A 23,766-nucleotide genomic window follows, 5' to 3' on the forward strand; every position below is an offset into this window, starting at 1 on the left:
TTTAGTTTCCATAGTTGTTACGTCACATAGATATACAGTATATTTAACCATATTTTATTTCAAGAAACCAATAACAAATGATCCTTCATCTTTGAAATAGACATTCGTCCAGTTTTCGTTCTGGTCATGGTGGTGAAGCAGGATTTCTGGTTTTGGATGAATTATCTTGTTCAACAATTAGTCTACATCCCTGTACTCAATTCACATGATCAAGAGCATTGGTAGAAACCAAAAGAACAAGGTTGTGAATACAGGTAACGGAGGGTTTTAACCTGTGGGTTACAACCTCCCATGAGCAAAAGGGGAGAATAGGCATATAGCATACTCTTATTGGGACCTTGCCAGCATCATGATATAACTAATTAGCCGCTGATTGGAAGAAGTCACATGGGCTTAGCATTTTGTGGTCTATTGTTATCATAACTGGGCTGCTAATGAGACATGGAACATTCACACTCAAAAAATTATTAAAAGATGGAAAAAATCCCCCTTATATAGGATTGCGGATGTCTATATAGGGTTGCTGAGGTGGCATGAAGAGCTCGACAATCGAGGAGAGCCTCTAGGGAGAGCCACTGCACCGAATTGGGCACCTGTGGTTAGCTCCTGCTAGGTCTGTAGCAAGTATGCCCCACTGGACAAGGACCCCGGGGCAGACCCAGGACCTGCTTGAGGGATTGTATCTAACAATATGTATGGATCCCCAAGGAGGAGCTGGGATAGAAGACGCAGGAATGACCTGAACGAGCGAATGAATGAATAAGCCATCCTGATTCGTCTCATGTTAACTTTACTGCACTGCAGTGTAGGTGGGTGATAAGACAGAAACGAGAATGAATGTCGTCATAGCAATTGGTGCACAGCGGAGCAGTATGGCCTCCAAGAGAAATGACAGCTGTATTAAAATGCAGATCATCCGTTATGGGTTCAGAAATAATTACCAGCACTCAAAATGGCCCACGGCCTCCCAGGCAGATAAGCGCACCGTTATTATTTCATTCAACATGATTTGCATTATCTACCCCTTGACCGCCGACAGAAAAGCACTCTCACCTGTAAATGCACAATGCAAAGGTTAATCTTCAATTTGCATCGGTTTAAAAAAAAGAAGGCTACTAATATTCTATATACGTGACAGTGAGAAGTCACTATGCAAAAAAAACCCCAAAAATCGTCTCTGTAAGCTTTGGGAGTTGTTCCTGTGTCAGAACTGATGGTTCTGGGGAAAACGAACATCATCTACGTAGTCTTTGAATGAACATTACTACGTTTTCAGAAATGGTTTCATGTTTCACAATGAATGCAGAACTGCTTTTCAATTTATGACATACTTTAGATCCAATTATTTAATAAAATAAGTTATCACTAAGTATTAAGTGCAGTGCTAAAGGTCTTTTGTCTTATAAACCAGAAACAGTTGATTGTTTTCTGTACCATCATGGCTGGCTAGATAACTCACAGGTTATTTTAATTATCATGCTGTTAGATTGCCAGAGTGTTTCATCTATATTTAAAGCTCACCGCTTGCTGCTTGCTAGAATTCCAGCAGTCAGACGAGAAACTTATGAGAGTTTTGCCCTCATCTATTAGCATTTGAGACCAATATGGCACTATGTGCAATTATCACAGCAGAGAGCATCTAATTAACCAACCCAGATATTACTCCCTATATCATATTATCCAGGTGAAATATTGCTCTCTGTTTCATATGATCCAGGTGAATATTAAATCTGTTCTGTTTGTTTTAGTGTGAGCTGATCTCTCACTGTGTGTCCCAGAGACTCTGAAGGAGAGTCTGTTCTGTAAATATGATTTCCTCCTGTGCCGCCTGGTGCTTGTGACTTTAGTTAAATCAGAAGTAAAGGATTCCCACAAGTGCAACACATTTATCCTTGACCTCTTAATGTGAATTATGTCCTTGTATTATGGGGCGTTTTTGTGTGTCCAAAAATATGTACTGTAGAGGTTATGTGCAAGTGTGTGTGTGTGTGTGTGTGTGTCCCAGTTTACTGGTCATGCTTAGAAACTAGTTCAATCAGAGCCAGCACTATAAGATTTGAAATGTAGTACCAACTGTTTGTTTTCTACATCCGAGTCCCAGATGTGGTTCATTAACAAAAAGGTTTTCATTGTTATTTTGATAAAGATTTTGTCTTTGGCACGAAGTTAATGACCAAAAAACAAATTGAAGAGTCTGCCTGGTCTGTTTCGTAAACATTAATGCATCATATATCTTCAGTAATGTTGTCATAGGTATTACTGACATCATTGCATGCTTTCTTAGATGTGCGTGGTTTCCATACTGCCATAGTGAAGACTTTTTGGGCTCTCCTACAAGAACCCCTTGGTGTAGAACAAAAAAGTCAGACCTAATCTATAACCTCCTGGGCAGAGTTTAGTCCAGGAGCTGGACACAACTTAGTTTCCAACTAGATAAGTGTGTTTCATGTGGTACAGAGTTGTGTTGCTTAGATTTTGGAGGTCCAGCTCCACCCTTTGGACTTTTGGTTCTGCAGCAAGGACTACGTCCTCGGGTAAGGTGTACATTAATGCCAGGCCTTAAGGCCACAGCATACTAAGGAAACAATATTTGCAAGGGTTACAGAAATGCAGACTGTTTAGTTTTGACTGAAAATGTGAATGTTGCAGTCATATGATTTGTTGCATGCCATTGTGCGGACATCCAGGTGCCATGTGGACAACATAGAATGCATGGCCTCTGTACAGTTTCTATTTGTTCTGCAGTGACATGAGGGTGTTCATGGATGCTGTTGGATGAAAGCACAAATCATTGGGTTAGTAGATGAGAACCAACTATATAATCATTTTATCATCTCAAAGTTGGGATACTGCAACTTTGTCTTCCAACCGCAATCATACTCCTGTATCTGAACCACAATGCAGCTGCATGACTTGTTTTACACCTCAATCACCCCCATGCAGCTATCAAACCCTTGTCTCCTTATTCAAGCTACAAATATGGCTGCACATGACCCACGATCCCTCAGAATACAAGGAAGACATGCATCAAGAGTTTTCACTGTACTGACATGGTGGTGGTGGAATGAACTTCTCCCTGATGTCCAAACAGCTGAGTCACTCAGTGAGTCACTTTGTACTTTGTATTCATTTGCATAAAAGTCAGACTGAGCTTTGCTCCATGCAATTCTGGCTAATTACAGCTCTCTATTTTTCTGTTCATAATGTACTTTTACATTCTCCCATTTTAAGTGCATTCATCAGTGCACTTTTATACACTTCTTGTAGTATGAGTGCTACATTAGAGGAGAAGAAAAACTTAAACATAAGTAGCCTCCTACAAGCATCTGAGGAGTGACTAACAGGACAGGTTTTGAGCCAAAATGAGCTGTTCTTAGGAGTGGCATTGTAAAGTATCTGCATGTTAAATGATTTGGATCCTTTGAAAACCTAATTGTGTGTTTTTTTCCCCCATGTTGTCTTTACTCCATGCGTCTCTTTATGGCTTTTAAAAATGTAGACAGCACAAGGTCCAGTTTCAGTGGATGAAAGGGATATTATGAAATCATGAGTTTCAATCAGTTTTCACTCAGTGATGCCTTGTGGTTTGTGGTGTATGTGCTGTTCCTTGTTCATTTATCCATCCATTCATCCATTCCTTCATTTGTTCATTGTAGCTCAAGTAAGATCCTGTACCTTGGGATAGGAAAACTCCCAGGGTGGGACACTTGTCCATTACAAGGCCTCGGTCCATTTTAGGGCATCATACACACACATTCAACCCTAACCCACACTCATTTACACCCATGGGGCAATAAAGAGACCTTTGGAAGCTGGGAGGAAACTGGTGAACCCATAGAAAACCCATATATTCCACACAAACCTTCAGCCTGGAGCTGTAAGGTAGCAACACTACCACTGTAACACCTTGCTGTCTTACAGTTTTTAAATACAAAATCCCATCCCAGTTGTGGTTTTGTTGTCCAAATCCCATAATGGTGTAAAATAAAATCTTTACACTTTGTACAGGTTGAAGTCATTCTGTCACAGTGGGGAGCTTGAGTCCACTCCTGATGATGAGAAAACATCTACAGCACAGATGTACAGAGGTTAATTGTACCGGCTGATTGTAGCTTGCCTCGTGGACTTTAGTTGGGCATTTAGAAGCCTGTTCATTATCAGTAACAAAAGCTGCTTCGTTATCAACACGGTCAGCTCTGTTTTTGTGTGCTTGGAGCTTTGAACTAAGAATAATTCCCAAACAAGGCCATATTTTTCTCTCTGTTGGTCTTGTTAGAATAAATATCTTGCAGTAGAGGGGCTGCACCATTCCTAGTCTGACTGATTTGTTACTTGAGTGTGTAGTGTAATGAGTACTACCACTTGCTTGTCATCAGTTTCAGTAGAAACTCAGTTTTGCAAAACTTGAGACTTGTTTTCTTTGAGCTGTCTGTCATTTTTGATTTCCAGGTCCAAATCTGTTGTTTGAGTTACGCGTAGGGTTCACTCATTTCATTGAATATTAAATAAAAACACTGTGAAACATCTTGGTTGATGTTTTCTGTGATTATTTTGTTTACATAGATTTTTTTCATTTTTAATTGAACTAAAACCAGACTATTATCTGTCCTCCCTATCAACTTTCTAAGCTCTGAAGCAGAGAAGTCATATCCTTGTGGTTGCTCCTCTCTTGCACTCTTCTTGCAATCTAAATTCCTTCCATTGCTCAAGCCTTTCATCACACCATGTTTATTACACATTGTATGAGCCGTGTTGCAGCCTGAAATCCTTCCATTGTTGCCACCAGACACGTTTTGCTCTTGTCGCAGATATTGGTCTGTGGTGTCTCTGAAATGCTTCTATTCCTCTGTTGTTTCAGGCTCAACATAGTCACTGCTTGGATTATTTCATTAGCATTTTGCACACAAAGAAGATAAAATGCAGCAGAAAGAAAGAATGATTTTTTTTTTGCTGAAGGTACGATACGACAATGTTTATGGCACTAGAAAAATGCCTGGCACTGCAGCAGCACTTTGCTGGCATCACAACTGTATATTTTCAGAGCTGTGTCAGGTATTTTTGGTCTGTGAAGACAAACTACTTAGAAATAGTTGTGTTGGTGGTCTGGGAAAAGCTGTCAGATGTCTCTGGGACTGGGCTCTGAAAAAAAAGAAATGACGTTTTGTCCAAGATCAGACGTTTTTTGTTTTTGTTTCCTCCACATTTTTTCTTCTCTCCGTATTTAGACACGTCTAAACTTCACCAGATTTACATTGAGATCTAGGTTTAAATCTTGGCTTTCTATCAATATCTTGTCTCCATTTTAACAAATGCAATAATAAAAACTGCCAGTCTGCCTAAAGGTGTCTTATGGTGCGTTCCAATCCTGTCGGAAAGATCGAATTTACGAGCTGAACGCAAATCAACTCCACGACGTAAGTCATAATTACGACTATTCGAATATTTGCTCGCCTCAGAAGCTGATTTCATTCACAAGCTTATTGCCTGCACAAAATACGACTGCATTCTACAGTGACTCTATACTTAATGTCTAACGATAAACATTACAATGGCTTCATGAATTGATTAAAGACATAAAGAACAATTTATGCACATTCACACATTGTTCAAATTGTTGTTAACTGAGAATAGCTACACATCCTTTTTTCCCCCCTAAATACTGTAGATTAGGTTACAAATGTAGACGAATCAACTATATGTGTATAATAATAAATGTCATCAGATATTTGTCATTAGTATTAAGGTTCTGCTATTTGTAGCGCTCTTTGTCTAGCGCTTTGTCGTGTTCACGTTATCGTATTCGTGTGCGTTTGCTAGTTTCCCACGTTCTTGTTTATGTTTCAGGAGCTCGTGTTTGTGCCTTGCGCTAATTAAATGTTTATCTACACTTGCATCCACCTCCGACTCAGTAATCTGACTGTATTATTATTAAATATAGAATGGCTGCCTAATGGGTGGAACTTCTGATTAGCAGATTACAGTGTAGGCTATGAATAAAGGTTGGTTTCAAAAAAAGAAATAGAAAAGAAAAAAAGATAGACATGCTATTTTATGCTATTATTCGCTGCATCGCAGTTGTTGCTGTCGCACAATCCATTGTGTTTTTTAATTAAGATCACATTCCAGTTGTGCTTTTGAACGTCAAAATCCAACAATGGGCTAAAGTAGTATAGTCTTAGAGTTAATTGTGTTGAGGGATTGTAGCTGGTTGGATTGTTGTTTTTACTTTTTGTTTTGTCAGGGTAATCATGTCTAACTTAAAAAAGGTTACCTCTGGTGGAGATACATCCAAAGAAACCAGGAAAGCCTATAGTTTTGTTAGGGGCATAGTTTCCCAGAGGGATGGGGAGGAGGTAACTCCTTATAACCAGAACTAGATCAGAATCAGAATGACAACCCTCCCTAATATTTATACCATAATCAACTGAAACATATTTAGATGTCATTTATTATAAGTGCAATTTGAATAGCAGAGCTGATCACAGGTAGCTTTGAAGATGAAGAGAAGCATTGCTCAGTAGACTATTTTGCATTGCTGGTCAGAAAGAGAGAGAAAGGAAAAAACAAAACATTTTTACATCACAAAATATGATATAGTGCAGCTAACACTCCATGTACTGTATATTGTAGCTAGCTAGCTAATTCATTGTAATTTAGCCATGAATGTTAATATAACAAGCATAAAGCAGCTTTGTGTTATGTTAAATAGACTCCCTGTGACCCTGTGTGTGGATGGATGGATGGATGGGTAGATACATAGAAATATAGATTTGCAGAGGGAAATTATGTAACGACACTGCAGATCAAATGTTTTTTTTTTTATTGTTCAAATTTAATTGGTCAATGGAACAGTTTACAGCAGAACATTTCTCATCCCACCTCACATATTGTTTTCTTTATTTAAAAATAAATATGTACAGGTCTGATATCAAAAAGTAATTTGAGGAAAATGTTTCTCAGGGAAAAGAAGTTTATGCAACAGTGGAGTCTAATAGCTTTTATTAGGGGAAGAGGAAAAAAATACAGGAAAGCACCACATTCGGATTCAATACTGTTATCTTTAGAGAAAGAGGGGGATTAAAATTGAAATATCAAAAGATTAGACCTATTGAGAAATGTAGCACAAAGTAAATGCAACGTAGAGTCTTTAATGGCCTGTTGAGAAGTTCATGAGCTCCCTCAGTGGTGAACATTAGGGCTAACTTCAAAGTTTATAGGGAAAAAAAAAGACAAGACAAGACAAGATCAGACAATTTTTGCGTCGCTGTGATGAAAGCTGTTGCACATCAGAGCATGCCGCAGTAATGACAAGCAAGCATCAGCAGCCACGCTAGGTCATGGATCCCGTTTCATGTCATCTCTGCCCCTGGTAAGCGGTTAGCTCTCAGCGCAAGTGTGCCGCATTTCAAAAACCTATTTTCCGCTATGAAGTCACAGAGGCGTTTGCACCCCGCACCATTGACGACCAGAAAAACTGTCCATGTTAATCTCCCTGACAGTAATGCCATCTGTGTATTGAGAGGATCAGACTGAGTGCAAAATGAACATTTATTCAAGCTCACATCTCACTCCTGAAGGACTGAAAACGCTCCGTCTGTCACCGTCGAACGAAGTGAACTCCCACAGAGAACACACTTTACTCTAAACTGTTTAAAACATGCATCACAATATGAAAGCAGCAAGAGTCTGAGATTATTACCGTCTCACATATGCTCAAATCGCACTGGGGAAGGGATCATTTGGCAACAGTTCATTTCATTTGGTGCAGGTCTTTCCTATTTGGCAAAATGATATTTGCAGAATTGCCAGTGCTGTTCATCTGGATATTATCTGAGCTCTGAATTCAGTTCAGCGTAGTTCAATTTTATTTGTGCCACAAAACAAAACAAAAAACAGATATAGAAATATTGAAATCTGAATGTGGGTCCAGAGGTAGGTTTATAGGTTATATTTGTAGGTCTCTATAAACCTCTATAAAGATGCTTGTTAAAGAGGTTTGTAGTGATGTGTTATGAGATGCTAATTGGTGAGATGTTGTTGATGAACTTTCTAGAACTGCACAGGGACTTGTATGGTGAAGGAACAACTGTGCATAGATGTAATAAAATATGTAAGAACATGAATAATGGATATAAGCGGCAGAATTTAAGAGAAATGGGAGGAGTTTGGACATTTAGGGGAAGCTCAAAGTAGAGTTGTTGCTCCGAAAGGAACCAGTGGAGGTGGTTCAGGGATCTAGTTAGGATGCCTCCTGGATGCTTTACTAGGGAGGTTTGTCATACATGTCTGTTAGGGAGAAGACTGTATTAGAGAAGACTATATATAGACTATATATATTATATCTCTTCTCTGTCCTGGGAGTCGCTGAGTATCCATGTGGAGGAGCTGGAGGAGGAGGTGGCCAGGGAGAGGGAGGTCTGAGCATCTCTGCTTAAATTGCTGCCCCATGACCTGGACCCAGATAAGTGGAAGAATGGATTGAGGAATGGATGAATGGGTGGATGGATAACATGATATTTGTAGACCTTCCACTACATTAAACATAACTATAAATGGACAAAAGTACAAGAGTAAATGTTGACAGTAAGACAAATAAAGCACTTCTGGTCAGCTTGTCCTGTTGCTTCTTATTTAGACATTAGACAAACTGCATTTCACCGATTATCTACACAGAGACAACAGTGTGGCTTAGTTTTAAAAACAGACCATGTTCTGTCACATATCTCTGGTGGTTTTCATTCATTTAAAAACACATAGAAGACTTTGTTTAGTTCTTTGTAAGCAGGGTCACAGCACAGGATTCGCAACAGACAAGGTAGGCTCAGGTCACTGGCAGTGACCTACTCAATGTGTGTGCATGTACTATGACTCTCTCGTTCTCATTTAGTTTAGACACACTCGCATGGCCTCTTTCCCCCAGCGCCAGACAGAACCCATTTGTTATGTCTATCTGCCACCTGTAATCGGTGTTTTGAAGTGGAAGCCACAGCTCTCAACCAGCCCAACATCAGCCCACTGGCACAAAGACTGACAAGAAACGGAAAAAAAAAAAAAAAGGCTGAAAGATGTTAAGAAAAGTAGCGCAAGTGTGGAATATCTGTCCAACAGAAACACAATGGAGGAAAAAGACGTTAAGCCATGCTGCATTGCCAGGATGCCATACAAGACCTTGGATTCTTCACATTACTGTTCTTTTTATCATGGAATGCCAAATCATGTACTCTGTAAGTCCTAAGGGACATAAGAAAAATATATTGTCCTTCATCCAGTGTTTTTTTTTTTTCTCCAAATGTTTTATCGAGGAAGGTAAATGATGTAAATTGCAATATGTTTAACATGTAAGTTTTACGCTCTTCTTTTGCCCAATTTAAAACGAGCAACAGTGACATAAAACGACTTTATTGTTACCTAAAACCTACTGCTGTAATCATAAAGACTGTCCTCTCCTCAATAAGCCGGTCGATTTAAGCCCTCATTCATGTCATGTCTAGTGTGAAAGTTTGCAGCTGTACCATAAGCTTGAAGATAGTTTGAAGTCGAAAGAAAGAAAGAAAGAAAGAAAGGGTGACAGACAGACAGAAAGATAGACAGTTACACACTGGTAGAATGTGAGATGTGGTAAGAGAGATAGATGGAGACAGTGTTAGTAGCAAAATGACAAAAAAGGGGTCTTGTAGAAAGATGGAGAGAGAGAGGGTATTCGAAGAAACAGAAGGAGCTAGAGAGTGATACAGTACAGCTAGAAAAATGGAGAGAACCTGTTAGTAGTAGAAAGACAGAAGGAGTGAGAGAATGGCACAAGTAGAATGATTGAGAGAGTGGTAGTAGAAAGACAGATTGAGTAAGAGAATTATACAGGTAGATTGTAAAAAGAAATATGCAGAGAGAGAGAAAGAAAGAGAAAGAGAGAGAGAGAGACTAGTTACAATATGCTGAACATCAACACACGTAATACTTTCTATAACTCAATACTAAAATCATTCATAATCCCAGAAGAGGGTGAGTTTGTTATAAGTTCAGGTTTATGTCTTCTCTGGAAGTTTATTTTTTTTGCTTGTCTCTCTTGCACATCTGGGATCTGAATCTATATCTGGATTTTGCGTATGTTTTATTATGGCATGTCAAATTGTGTATTCTGTATGTCCTAAGGAACATAAGGACAATATATAGTCATTCATTGCTTTTCCCAGTAAAGTAGTGGTACTTCTACAGGGGTGCCAAAACTTTAAATTCAAGCAAAGTAGGTATTGGGTGGTGAAAAAAATGTGTTTTATCTTTAAAGTCTAAGTTTTAAGCTCATCTATTTCTCAATTTAAAATAAGTAACAGTGATATAACATCTCGAGTAGTTATTTTTATTTATTTTTTTTATCACTCTTGCCTCTTTCTGGTTCATTTGGGATCTAAATCTAAATGTGGATTTAGCCTAAAAATGTCTGCTAAATTAAATCGAACTGGTTTTATTATATAATGAATTCCTTGTTGAATTGAATCTCTTTGCTAGGGGTTAACTCGAAAAAGTCCATATGCGACATTAAGTTGCACCTTCTTCTTAATGTGACTCTTTAAACATTTTACTCAGCTGAGATACTACCTACTTGGAAAGCTCACAGTGCTACTAATATATGTGTCTCTATTCAGATTTAATACAGATAGGTCAAGTGGATGTGACCGAAACCGATCTGACAGTTTCTCGATCTCAGCTACATCACACAAGGTCATAACTGCTTATTTTGTTGTTGTTGTTCATCATCTTTCCAGTGCAGTTATTTTTATTAGTAGCCTTCTGCAATATTTTTCCAACAAATATCCAACAGACGAGCTACTGTTGCTCAAATTGCTGAAGAAGTTAATGCTGGCTCTGATAGAAGGGCGTCAGAATACACAGTGCATGATGGGTCCGGGCTGTAGTGGAAGCAAAAGGGGGACCAACCACAATATATGCCTGGTTGGTGTATGATATAGACAGCAATTTGAATAATAAAATAAGAATAAGAAATGGGCGAATAAAAAAGGGAACTAGAGATGAGTGAGTGTCGGAACTCAGAGCCCCCTCCGAGTGGACATATCACCGGGTGGAATTTTTAGATTGTGTCTATTTCTCTTAGCTTTCCATAATCTTACCCAATGAACTCAATAAACTATAAAAACTTATAAAAAAAATTAAGGAGATCTCAGTCAACAGATGAGAAGAAACAGGTTTCTTTATTCAGCCATGCAGTCAACAACATGCATTTCTGAAGAGAGCAGCTGGTCTGAAAACCCCGAAAAATTCCCCTCTACTTATACCCCAGGTGCCCCATGGCGCCTCCTTTTCTCTAATTTAAATATTTCCAGCAATTTCCCATTATATTCAGTATATGGCTACTTTAATCCCTCCTTCCTTAATTTACATACGTTTGCCATTTCCCATTATTTTCTTATTTGTCTCAATACCGCCCCTAAATTAATACCATCCTCCCCTTGATGACATCAATTTTCCTCCTCTCCAGTTCCCCTTATTTTTAGGCTAAGTCAACAATTTTTAAGAAAAAATAGAGCTTACGTATAAGTGCAGGTTCCTTATCGGCTTCATTTAACTGCCACCTCCCAAGTTGCTTCCTCGGATCATCCTGACCTCGCACGCTGCCCTCCACCACAATGTGTAAGTATCCTGATCTCTTCCTCTATGTCATTCTGACTTTTCTCTACCTGCTTGATCTAAGTTAGATGTTCTTTTTTTAATTTTTGTTTTAAATAAGCCTTGCCATTATGCTGCCTCGTATCCTTCCCTCTTTTCATCGCTGTTGGTTACTGGTATTCCAATGCTATTGTCTCCCCTAGCTGCCTACCACTGTCGCGTCACAGTAACCTGGCCTACTCCCCACACTGTTTTCCTCTTGCCTTAGTGTATGTTCTCTCTTGCTGATTACACAGTCACATGATATGCACTTCACTCATCTCATCCCATTTCCCATTCTTCCTTCTAGCTCAGTCAGCCCGCCGTGCTATCTTCCGGAGAAGTCCCAGGAGTGCTCTGTGATGCTATCGCCAGTATCAGCTGTCTTGCCTGGCCATTGAGTTTACTGGTTTCCTGAAACACCTACCTGAATCCTCTATTCCTGAGTCTCCTCACCTCGCCTACCATATTGTGAGAGATACCATCAGTCTTGATCAGAGCACCCAATTTCACCCCAAAACCTGTGATCAGTCTACTCAGACCTTCTACTGGCATTGGACATGCACCATCTCTCAAGGCGTCCAGACTGAGGACTTCAATATTGAGATCTCTTCTGATGGTTCTTCCTCTGACACCTTTTCACCTCCTAGCTCTCCTGACATTCCCCCAACTTCTCCTGGCTTCATGCAATTGCCTTACAGTACTCCTTCTTCTCCTGTCTATTCACCTCCAGTTTCTCCCACTGACTACTCTCCCACTTCTCCCCAGGAGCCTGAAGTTCCTTCTTCTACTACTGACCCTCTGGTTCCACTGATCCCATTAGACAGACTGACTGAGCTTTAACATAACCTTTTCTCTTCAATAAACCGTTTCTCTTTTCTATTTCCAGTCTCAGTGTGGTTATTATGCTAGCACGCTACTATTAATAATTCTGCATGATTATTATAAAGGCTATTCATGATTATCATAAAGGTTATACTTGATTATTATAGACTTATATTAAAGCCAGCTACTTAATAGCTAAACAATCTTGATAGATACACACTACTTTTAGGCAGAATATTGCTAAATCATTACATTAGTACATTATTTTTAAGCTAAATTAAAGCTAGGTATATAATTCAGAGCTGGGTATATAATTTTTCTCTGACATGAGTCTTAAATCTGTCTCCCACCTGTTAGCATGCAAGAAAACCACATCCTGAGTAATTGATTTTAAATTGGTGTCTTGTCGTCTTATAAGACTAGAGGAGAGAAGCAATTCTAGTGTCAGCTCTTCCACCAGGCAACGCTTTGAAAGTACAGCTACCGGTCAGGGTATCAGGGGAGAAAGGTAAGCTGATGACAGGGGAATAATCCACTGAGCTGAATGATGACAGCGAGTGGGATGTAAGTGGAGAGGCAGATGGTTTTGCTCCTGCAGGGTCACATCAGGGGTTTGCGTGTAACTGACACCATCTTTCTTTCCCCACTGTCTTCTGTTTCTTTCTCTTCCTCAGCCATCCACCCTTCTCCCTCACGTCACTGTGGCGACAAACTGTCAACAAAAAAAAAAAAGTGTCTCTGTCTGAGGAACACACATTACTGTCTGATTTGACTGGAACTTGAGATCACTGGACTATGGAAGAGTGTAAATCCTTCACCTTACACCACAGTCTTTGTTTGCTGTTTGCCACCAGATCTCAGCTTTGACAGTTCAATGAGCGATTTGCAGCTGGGCGGAAACGGGGCAAACTGAGCAAAGCATGCTTGCTGGATAATGTATTCGCACCCTCTGGCGTGGGATGCTCACACATTTTGGGTGGACGCCAGACATTAGAAGTGGGTTTTGTCATTTAATTATTTGAAGGCACGCTCTCTTTAATCTCTCTCTTGCTAATACAGTCCCTCACCATGTGGTCAGCTTCACTCAAGCGTTGGTCCTGTTGTTGGTCAGTGCACTTCTCCCTTTAATGATCAGCAGCTGTTTGATGTTTAAGCTGAGCGAACAAAAGTGGCTTCTTCCTTTTCCTTTTCCACAGATGTTAAATAGTAAGAGTCTGTTCAGTTGTGTGTTTATTTGCTAACCTTCAGCATATTGAGGCTGTGAACATGTACAGTATGAATAATTGCATCACTTTATCATCACATGAGTGTTCACTGTCATATTCCTTTGTTTAGGTCATGTCTCCATCCCAGTTTTTCATTATTCTCCTACCTAATGTGTGAACCTGTTCTGAGTTCTTCTCTGATTAGTTTGCCTTTATTCACCCTGATGTTCTTTGGTCTCACCGTGAAGCCTTGTTGAAATATCTGACCAAGCCTTAGTTTCTATTGTTCTTCACTTCTGCTTGAACATTTGCGTTTACGGTTATGGATTATTGACGTCTGTCTTGTCTCTGATTCCATGGTCTCTGATGTCTGAAGGTTTTTACTTTGCTGAAGGCATAAACGAGTGGTCAGTTATGAAGCTCACAGAACAAAGGAAACCACATGCGTTAATGTAAATGTGAACAATGCATTCATAGTGTTCATTCATTCATCCTTAGTAGCTGTCTGGTCAAATTCAGATACAAATTTTGGGAAATACTGTAAAATCAGCTAAATTCCACAAAAGTCTAACACACATCTCTGTGTAAGGCACCTCATGAGCTTGAGATAAATAAACAGTTGATTTGAGTCAATCAGTCAGTCAGAATTCACAGTCTGGCTTAGGCCACGCCCACTCCGATTTAAATGCGAATACAGATACAGATATTCTGAGCACTAAATCAATAGCAGCATTTTCCACTACAGGACCATTTGATTGGACATTTATTACATGCCATTCTGTTTCCAGAGTGTGATCATCAGTCTAGTTTTAAAAGAACCATGACAAGTCTCATTGATGCAATGGGATGAGTTTCGATCTACTGTCCTCTTTCTTTTCCCGATAGAAAACCTGCCTCCTCATTTTAGCTCTTGCTTCCTGTAGCAGAATTGTCTTTGTGGAGCTAAAGATGGTAGAGAGGAAGACAGGAGTTCCCTAAATGAATTACAAGCCAAACAATGAGAGAGCTGATGTAGCCTCTGAGGGACTTGCTTTTGCTTTTGTGATCTAACTGATGGAGAAATGAAGCTGTCATCTCCTTTCTCGAGAACGCCATTGCCCCCCTCCCACCCTCTCTCTCTCTCTCTCTCTCTCTCTCTCTTTTTTAAACTTTCCCAACCTCCATGGAGATCCTGTTTACACTCACTTCACTTGTTCAAAGCGGTCAGAAGCCTGAGGGAAGGTCACGAGGGAGTCTGGAGTGATAGAGAGACATGTGTCCTTTGATGTGGCAGAAAGCTGAAAATGGGAAAGCGAGAGAGGGACTGTGTTAGGAACTGATGGACACAGCTGATATGTGTCCAGTGTCCTGTAGGATGTATTAAAATATTTTGGATAGGGATTCTCTTAACACAAGTAACACAAGATTTTAAAAAAGGAAAGAAAGAGACAGAAACAAAACAGTACAGATGAAGGTTTTATATTTCTTTCTTTCTTTCTTTCTTTCTTTCTTTCTTTCTTTCTTTCTTTCTTTCTTTCTTTCTTTCTTTCTTTCTTACTGTCTTTCTTTCTTTCTTTCTTTCTTTCTTTCTTGCCATATACAGAAATGGTGATCTTTGAAAATCCTAAAATTACATATATAATATTTATGCACTTAATCATTTTTTTAATTTTTATTTTACATAATTTTATACCCTCTCTTTTTCTAGGTCTGCATTTCTAGGTGCATTAATATCAATTTCTGGTTATTATTAAGCAAAGTGCTGTTTTTTCCATATTATGTACCGCATTCATTTACGATTGTTGATATTGTGTATTAGTATTAACAAACTTTTAATAATGCTAACATTATAAGTATTAACATATATTATCTCAGATAAAGGCGAAATAAATTCACATCAATTAGCAAAAATTCAACCGCAACATGTTTCTAAATTATTCAACTGGGTCCTCGCTGCAGAACCCAAAGTCCAGGAGTAGGAGCTAGACCTGATCTAAATATATATAGAGGTTTAACTCTAACCCGTAACCCTAATCCACACTGCACTGTACACCATAAAACAACACAACAGTGAACACATTCAGCCTGAACCACATGCCACGCTACACCACACCAAGGAAGGAGGTCTGACTCCACCCACATATCGACTTTATATAATGTAGCAACGTTTTTTGTTGTTGTTATTAAATAAATGTTACCCATTCTGTGTTAATGCTGAAGTAAATGATTTGTTTAGAACAAGTAACGGTCTGCAGTCGGTTTGCTGGATCATTGAGCTCTCTGCCACAAAATTAGAAAACCAGTCCTTAATTTAAGGCTCTATCTTGAAGCAACAGACGCAACTGATACTAATTGAGTGTCGTGAAGATGATTCAGTTCCTCAGGTTGATCTGCTTCGTCTGCTGCACTGATTTACACTTAACTGAGTGTTGAGTATGTAGCTAATCAAACTTCTCTTCACGTACATTTTCTCTCACAAGAAACTTGAAGAGGAAAAAGCTGCCTCTGTAGGCTTCTTAAAGCGAGCACGCAGACTTTATCCGTCTTACAGTCGAGTCAAGTCAAGTAGATCTTTATTGTCATCACAGCTGTATACAGTGTACAAGGAGATGAAATATTGTTCTCCTGGACCTAAGGTGCAAGATACCTATATGTATGACATACAGAGGGCTGACAGGACATAAATAACAACAGGTGCAATAACAAAGTGCAAGAGGAACAAGAAGCATGCAGGGGGGTTATGGGGTGAGTGTAAGTAGAGTGTATTCCTATGATTAAAAATTGTCAATTCAGTTCAGTCCGGTTTTATTTCTATAGTGCTTTTAACAATGGACTATTTACATTTATAAGTGTATTAATTTTATCCCAAATGAGCAAGCCATAGGCAAAGGTAGTAAGGAAAATATTGAGAGGAACCAAACTCAAAAGGGAACCTCATCTAGATGACACCGGATAGTGTGATTACAAATCATTTCTTTTTGATAAGTGTAGTCAACAAGTGAAATTTTTAACCAGGAAATTCGTTCTAGTTTTAACATGAGCTTCATAACTTCTTGTTGAAGTTATAAGGAATTGTTCACTAATGGAGACTTGAGTGCCCACATCAATTGCTGTCCAAAGCCATAACAGCAGTGACACCAACCCGAGAGTAATGGAGTTTAAGTACAGTCAAAGAGCTGGTGCGCTGTAAACAGTGCGTCAGTGTAGTGACGTGCGTCATTACTGGTTTGAAGTTCCTCTGCAGTGGGGAGGAGGGTGTTACTTGGATCCCAGGGGGTCAGCACCAGGGGGGAGTCTGACAGCCTGCAGGTAGAAGTTGTTAAACAGATTGGCAGCCCTTTAGCAGACACAGCAGAACTTTTCCTCTGGTTGACAGAGCAGCAAACAAATAGTTGGAGGGGTGGGGGGGTCGGTTCGTGCACAAAGTTGGAGGCCATGCGGATGCTTCCTTACAGATATAAAGCGAACAATATGAAATGAGTTTTGGTAAAGGAACATGGATTAACTGGGGTACTATCTAAAGTGATAATGCCACCAGGAACAGCATGTACAATATGTACCATGTCTATATATTTCTATGCTTACTACTTTCTTACTTTGCTTGTACAGATGGGACTCCATACACATGGTGGGTTGGCAGAGGGAATGAGAAACACTTCTACTGGGGCGGCTCAGCGCCAGGGGTTCAGAAATGTTCCTGTGGCATCGAGCACAACTGCATCGACCCCAAACACCACTGCAACTGCGACGCAGATCAGAAACAGTGGTGAGGACAATTCACCGCTGCTTAATTCTTAATTCATTGCTTGATGTTACATATATACAGTATATGGGCAAGCCAAGAGTAATGGATTGAAACTTGAGCAGATGAGGACATTAGGCTGGTGGGTCCGCTCCCAATCCTGCTGTTATATCTGATTATAATTATCCTATGATGAATGTGTTTCATTTAGCCAAGAATAATACAGTTCCGCTTGTAACATTACTGCTCTTTAATCAACGTTGATATTAAAATATGGCATGCTTGATGCATCATGCATGCCTGTTTGTCTCTATAGAAGGTATGTATTAATGTTTGTTAAGGACAAAAAAATAGGTGTGTTATGTTGTTGGACATATTCAAATAGCAATATTATACATTTTTAAAAATGCTACACTATGATTGTTATAATTAAAAAGAAAAACAGTTTTGATTTTGTGCTTTGATTGGTTACTACTAATCCAGCATGTTCTTTGCTTACAGGAGAGAGGATTCAGGGCTTCTGGTATATAAGGATCATTTACCCGTGAGCGAGGTAGCTGTAGGCGACACAAATAGACCCGGATCAGAGGCCAAGCTCACGGTGGGACCTCTGCACTGTCACGGAGACCGTGAGTTAAACCGTTTGTTTAAGTATTTACTGTATCAGATACAGCGCTTGACAGGAATTCTTCTCTACAAGGTTTCTGTGGCCCATGGTACTGCAGATCAACACCAAGATCCCTAATACTTTGTCATCACTTCCCACTGGCATTTATATTCAGGGTCAGTTAGAAAACTGCATTTAGTCCCTTTGTAGGAGCTGTTGCTATAGAAACAATACTGTAATAGAACCAGCGCAATAATATTAACCTATCACTTATGTAACAGACGGAACTGACCCATGCTGTTATACGAAAATAATGCACACCTTCTGACCAATCAGATTCGAGCTCAAACTCACCTGAGCATTATACTGCTGTATGATTGATGATGATTTGACAAAAATTAGGATGCACATATTGATGTACTTTTATTAATAGAGGCTTCAGAACACTATTGTACGTCGCTCTGGATAGGGGCAATAGGAATATAATTGTTCTGTCTTCTATTATTAACTCAAGTAGGGATTATACAAAGGAGTTGCTGGTATGGTGGCCAGATGTAAAAGATGTAATCTCACATACATCGTATAAAGACGGAACTTACACTCAGAATGAAATCACGATGAATTAATCTACAGTCGGCTGCAGTTGCTGATTGTGGTTTCCATCCCCACTTCCTTATTAGAAGTATTAGACTGGATTGAGCAATACGGAGAGAACTTTTAGTTTCGGCAGTGTGGGAAACGCTTGAAAAACTCCACTTATCTACTCACTGTTAATGGTTATTTTAGACTTTCTTCTGTGTTTACAGTCAGAAGAGACGGCATGAAGTCTCATCCCGCAGCTCAGAATCACAGCAGCTGATAAGCGTTCAATTAGGCTAGACACAAGCTTCTGCCTAAACAGACGCTGGCCTCGTGATTTATAGCATAAAATAAATCTGAACTCAGAGGAAGTTAGCGGCAGAAATTCTGCTGATCTCAAAGGGAAAATTGGATGAATTAAAATGGACAGAATCTGTGTTGGGAAATAGGAACACTTATTTTCCCGGCTAGATTGAAGCTATCCTGATAATCATCTGTAGTTGTTAAACCGTCATTAAAAACCCAAAGACAATATCAGCTAATCCTTAAACGTTGTACTTAATCATTCATCGCCAGAGATACCTAGCTTTATTAGGCATAATGAATTCTATTGAGTTAGAAGGTATTTGTTAATTTTCTATTACTCAGAGTAGTTTTGGCTGTAAGGCAAATCACAGGCTTATATTAATGCACTTGTGATGCCATAAAAATTAGACTGAGACAGATTCATGATGTACAGACAAATCCAGTAATCAGAAAACAAGGCCAGTAAGGTTCATGAATGTCCAGGTGTATGGGACAAAGCTGAGTGTTTATTTGCAACCAGGCTGGGAATAAAAGTCTCTTACAAAGGGTAAGTGATTGGATTGTGGGGACTAGTGAACAGATGTGTGTGTTTGCTTAGTGGTCTGGTGTTCAGGAGAGGGTGAGCGGAGGTGCATTCTGAGGCATGGAGGCCGTAGCATGTTCTCCGAAATGAAGTTCATGGACCGGACAGGTGGTTAGTAGTGATTAGTTTCCTAAGTGCACTTTTATTCTGGTGTGATCATTTCTTCTCATTCAAGTATGAAGGTCAGCTGGCTGTAATAATAAAAGCCAACACAAAATAAACAGTCCCTTCATGGTGTTTTAATGACTTTCCTTCCAGCAGCCATTTGCACAAGTGCCATCTGGTAAACTTGCATCACAGTCCATCTGGGCAAATCATCATAGAAGAGTAATAAAATGGGCAGAGGTAAACAGGGCTAATATGAGAGTCATTTTCAGAAACTGGACACTTATTATTCCTGATGATGCCACATGGATAGTTACAGAAGTTACTGTTTTATGAGCTTATAACAGTAACTTGAGCATTTTTTAGGTTTATTAGTCAGTTAGGGAGATTTCACAGTGGCTAATATTAACATATTATAGCAGGTTAGCATCTTCTTCTTCTTTCGGCTTTTCCCTTCAGGGGTCACCACAGCGAATCATCTCTCTCCACCTATCCCTATCTTCTGCATCCTCAACACTTGCACCCACTAGCTTCATATCCTCATTTATTCCATCCATATACCTCCTCTTTGGCCTTCCTCTTTGCCTCCTGCCCGGCAGCTCCATGTCCAACATTCTCCTACCAATATACTCACTCTCCCTCCTCTGAACATGACCAAACCATCTTAATCTGTATAGCAGGTTAGGATATTGCAGGTGTGTATAGCAGTTACTGAAAAGTTTATATTTAATCAGAATTGAAAGATGCAAGTACGCCATGTCTGTTTAACATTTTAATATCACAACAGTATTTCTACTGACTATGTTTCATTAGCCTCTGCAGCTCAGATTTAATTACAAGACAAGGGTAGTTCATGATCAGAAGTCAGAAGAGGAGGATGAGTCGAAAACAGGACATCAACTCTCAGTACTTAATGATACAGAAATGACAGAGTGGAAAGCATCAGCCTAATTAAGGTGAGACACAGAACACATTAGAGTAGCCAAGTTAAGTAAATGTTATGACATGGGAAGAGACAAGACCTGGAAAATACATCACACACTGAAAGGGGAAATTACAGTGACAGTGTGCTAGATAGAGGATGTTCAGTGTCATATCGTCTTATTATTGTTCTGTTAATGTCTTTGTTTTTTGGGGGGCATTTGCCGTGGTTGACCATAGATGAGAGAGAGAGAGAGAAAGAGAGAGAGGGAGAGAGAGAGAGAGAGAGGGAGAGAGAGAGAGACTGCAGAAATGACAGAACCTCAAATGATGCACTTGACATTTTAGAGAATGTGCAAGAAGTGAAACAGTTTGGTCTGTCATTAGCAGAATCTCTAAGTGGTCGAATTCTCTGTTAAGATTCCCACTGGAAACCTCTCTGTGGTTTAGCCTTTCCTACTTAAATATTAAAGTGAGTACACACAGCTAAAATGATCAATAAGCTTAAACAAAAAAGCTTACATACAATTACACTGATCAGGCATAACATTATGACCACTGACAGTTGAAGTGAATAACACTGATGATCTCCTCATCATGGCACCTGTTAGTGGGTGGGATATATTAAGCAGCAAGTGAACATTTTGTCCTCAAAGTTGATGTGTTAGAAGCAGGAAAAATGGACAAGCGTAAGGAATTGAGTTTGACAAGGGACAAATTGTGATGGCTAGACAAGTGGACCAGAGCATCTCCAAAACTGCAGCTCTTGTGGGGTGTTCCCGGTCTGCAGTGGTCAGTATCTATTAAAAGTGGTCCAAGGAAAGAACAGTGGTGAACCGGCGACAGAGTCATGGACGACCAAGGCTCGTTAATGGAGGTGGGGAGCAAAGGCTGGCCCGTGTGATCCGATCCAACAGACGAGCTACTGTTGCTCAGATTGCTGAAGAAGTTAATGCTGGTTCTGATAGAAAGGTGTCAGAACACACAGTGCATGAGGGGTCAGGGTTGATTTGGCAGCAAAAGGGGGACCAACACAATATTAGACAGGTGGTCATAAAGTTATGCCTGATCGGTGTGTGCCACAATGCAATAGAATACTTGATTTTGATAGGTTTCCATTCACGTTGGTCAGAAGACGTCACCTTCATTTTCTATGGAAAGTCATGAAAAGTATGTATTATAAAAAGTTCTGTTCATTTTAATACACTTTCTATGTGCGTATATATTTATAATGGTTTCTATAGTAGCAGGTCAATTAAAAGGACTTGCATGGTGGAGTCCGTAGCATGACCAGTCAACAGAAAAAAAAAAAAAAACAGGGTAGAAATAACCCAGCTAATAAACCCTTTATACAAGTACACTGTTTCATTCTGCTGGAGGAAAGGAAATCGACTTATCAGACATTTTCAATCAGTATAAACAAATAAATTATTTTATGGCTGCAAGTCTGATATAATATGAGTCACGACTCTGTTGGCTTTCAGTGTGAGATGTGTGTTTTTCTCACTGTTGGATAACCTTACAGAGATTTTTAGTGGTTGAAGATAACACCTTCAAATTTTTGCTGCTTATCACTTGGGGCATCTCAGACAGCAGAAATGGGTTTGATATCAACATTTACTTTGAAACATTTGGTGAAAAAATCTAACCGTAACTTTCAACCCCTAGTAGGATAGATAAAAATAGAAAAAACTAATTCTTAAATCTCTGAGTGTCTACATTCATATGAGCTTCATAAGAACCACCACTGAAGTGTGACATGACAAAGACATTCCATGCTGAACATGTGAACTACAAAACAAGCACAGATTCCATTGTTTAGTCTCTGGTAAAAAAGAGTTAAAGTGAGACACACAACAGGTGAACACATTAGAGTAAAATTTAGGACAGGAAACAGGACAAGGACTGGAAAAATGTTTGGCATAATATATATGTATACACCGACCAGGCATAACATTATGACCAACTGTTTAATATTGTGTTGGTCCCCCTGTTGCTGCCACTACAGCCCTGATCTGTCATGCACTGTGGATTCTGACACCTTTATTAGCATTCACTTCAGAAATTTGAGCAACAGTAGCTCATCTGTTGGATCGGACCACACGGGCCAGCCTTCGCTCCCCACGTACATCAGTGAGTCTTGGCTGCCCATGATCCTGTCACCGGTTCACCACTGTTCCTTCCTTGGACCACTTTTGATAGATACTGACCATTGTAGACCGGGAACACCCCACAAGAGCTGCAGTTTTGGAGATGCTCTGATCCAGTCATCTAGCCATCACAATTTGGCAATTTGACTCTCTCAAATCCTTACACTTGCCCATTTTTCCTGCTTCTAACATCAACTTTGAGGACAAAATGTTGACTTGCTGCCTAATATATCCCACCCACTAACAGGTACCATGATGAGGAGTTCATCAGTGTTATTCACTTCACCTGTCACTTCTCATAATGTTATGCCTGATCGGTATGTATATAGAGTATATATATATATATATATATATATATACACTATATTGCCAAAAGTATTCACTCACCCATCCAAATAATCAGAATCAGGTATTCCAATCACTTCCATGGCCACAGGTGTATAAAATCAAGCACCTAGGCATGCAGACTGTTTTTACAAACATTTATGAAAGACTGGGTCGCTCTCAGGAGCTCAGTGAATTCCAGCGTGGAACTGTGATAGGATGCCACCTGTGCAACAAATCCAGTCGTGAAATTTCCTCGCTCCTAAATATTCCACAGTCAACTGTCAGCTGTATTATAAGAACGTGGAAGTGTTTGGGAACGACAGCAACTCAGCCACGAAGTGGTAGGCCACGTAAACTGATGGAGCGGGGTCAGCGGATGCTGAGGCGCATAGTGCGAAGAGGTCGCCAACTTTCTGCAGAGTCAATCGCTACAGACCTCCAAACTTCATGTGGCCTTCAGATTAGCTCAAGAACAGTGCGCAGAGAGCTTCATGGAATGGGTTTCCATGGCCGAGCAGCTGCATCCAAGCCATACATCACCAAGTGCAATGCAAAGCGTCGGATGCAGTGGTGTAAAGCACGCCGCCACTGGACTCTAGAGCAGTGGAGACGCGTTCTCTGGAGTGACGAATCGCGCTTCTCCATCTGGCAATCTGATGGACGAGTCTGGGTTTGGCGGTTGCCAGGAGAACGGTACTTGTCTGACTGCATTGTGCCAAGTGTAAAGTTTGGTGGAGGGGGGATTATGGTGTGGGGTTGTTTTTCAGGAGCTGGGCTTG

At 39.9% G+C, this 23,766-nt stretch overlaps 1 protein-coding gene across 1 annotated transcript in view; it reads left to right on the forward strand.

Moving 5' to 3' along the window:
- LOC131344481 (contactin-associated protein-like 2) overlaps positions 1-23,766 on the forward strand; it is a 129,800-nt gene that overhangs the window by 79,970 nt on the left and 26,064 nt on the right. Inside the window, exons 14-15 of the mRNA XM_058376814.1 lie at positions 17,277-17,433; positions 17,911-18,038. Of these exons, the coding sequence (XP_058232797.1) occupies positions 17,277-17,433; positions 17,911-18,038 (285 nt within the window). The remainder of the gene's footprint in view (positions 1-17,276; positions 17,434-17,910; positions 18,039-23,766) is intronic.

This window comes from Hemibagrus wyckioides, linkage group LG23, assembly GCF_019097595.1.
Source record: "Hemibagrus wyckioides isolate EC202008001 linkage group LG23, SWU_Hwy_1.0, whole genome shotgun sequence".
Classification (NCBI taxonomy): domain Eukaryota; kingdom Metazoa; phylum Chordata; class Actinopteri; order Siluriformes; family Bagridae; genus Hemibagrus; species Hemibagrus wyckioides.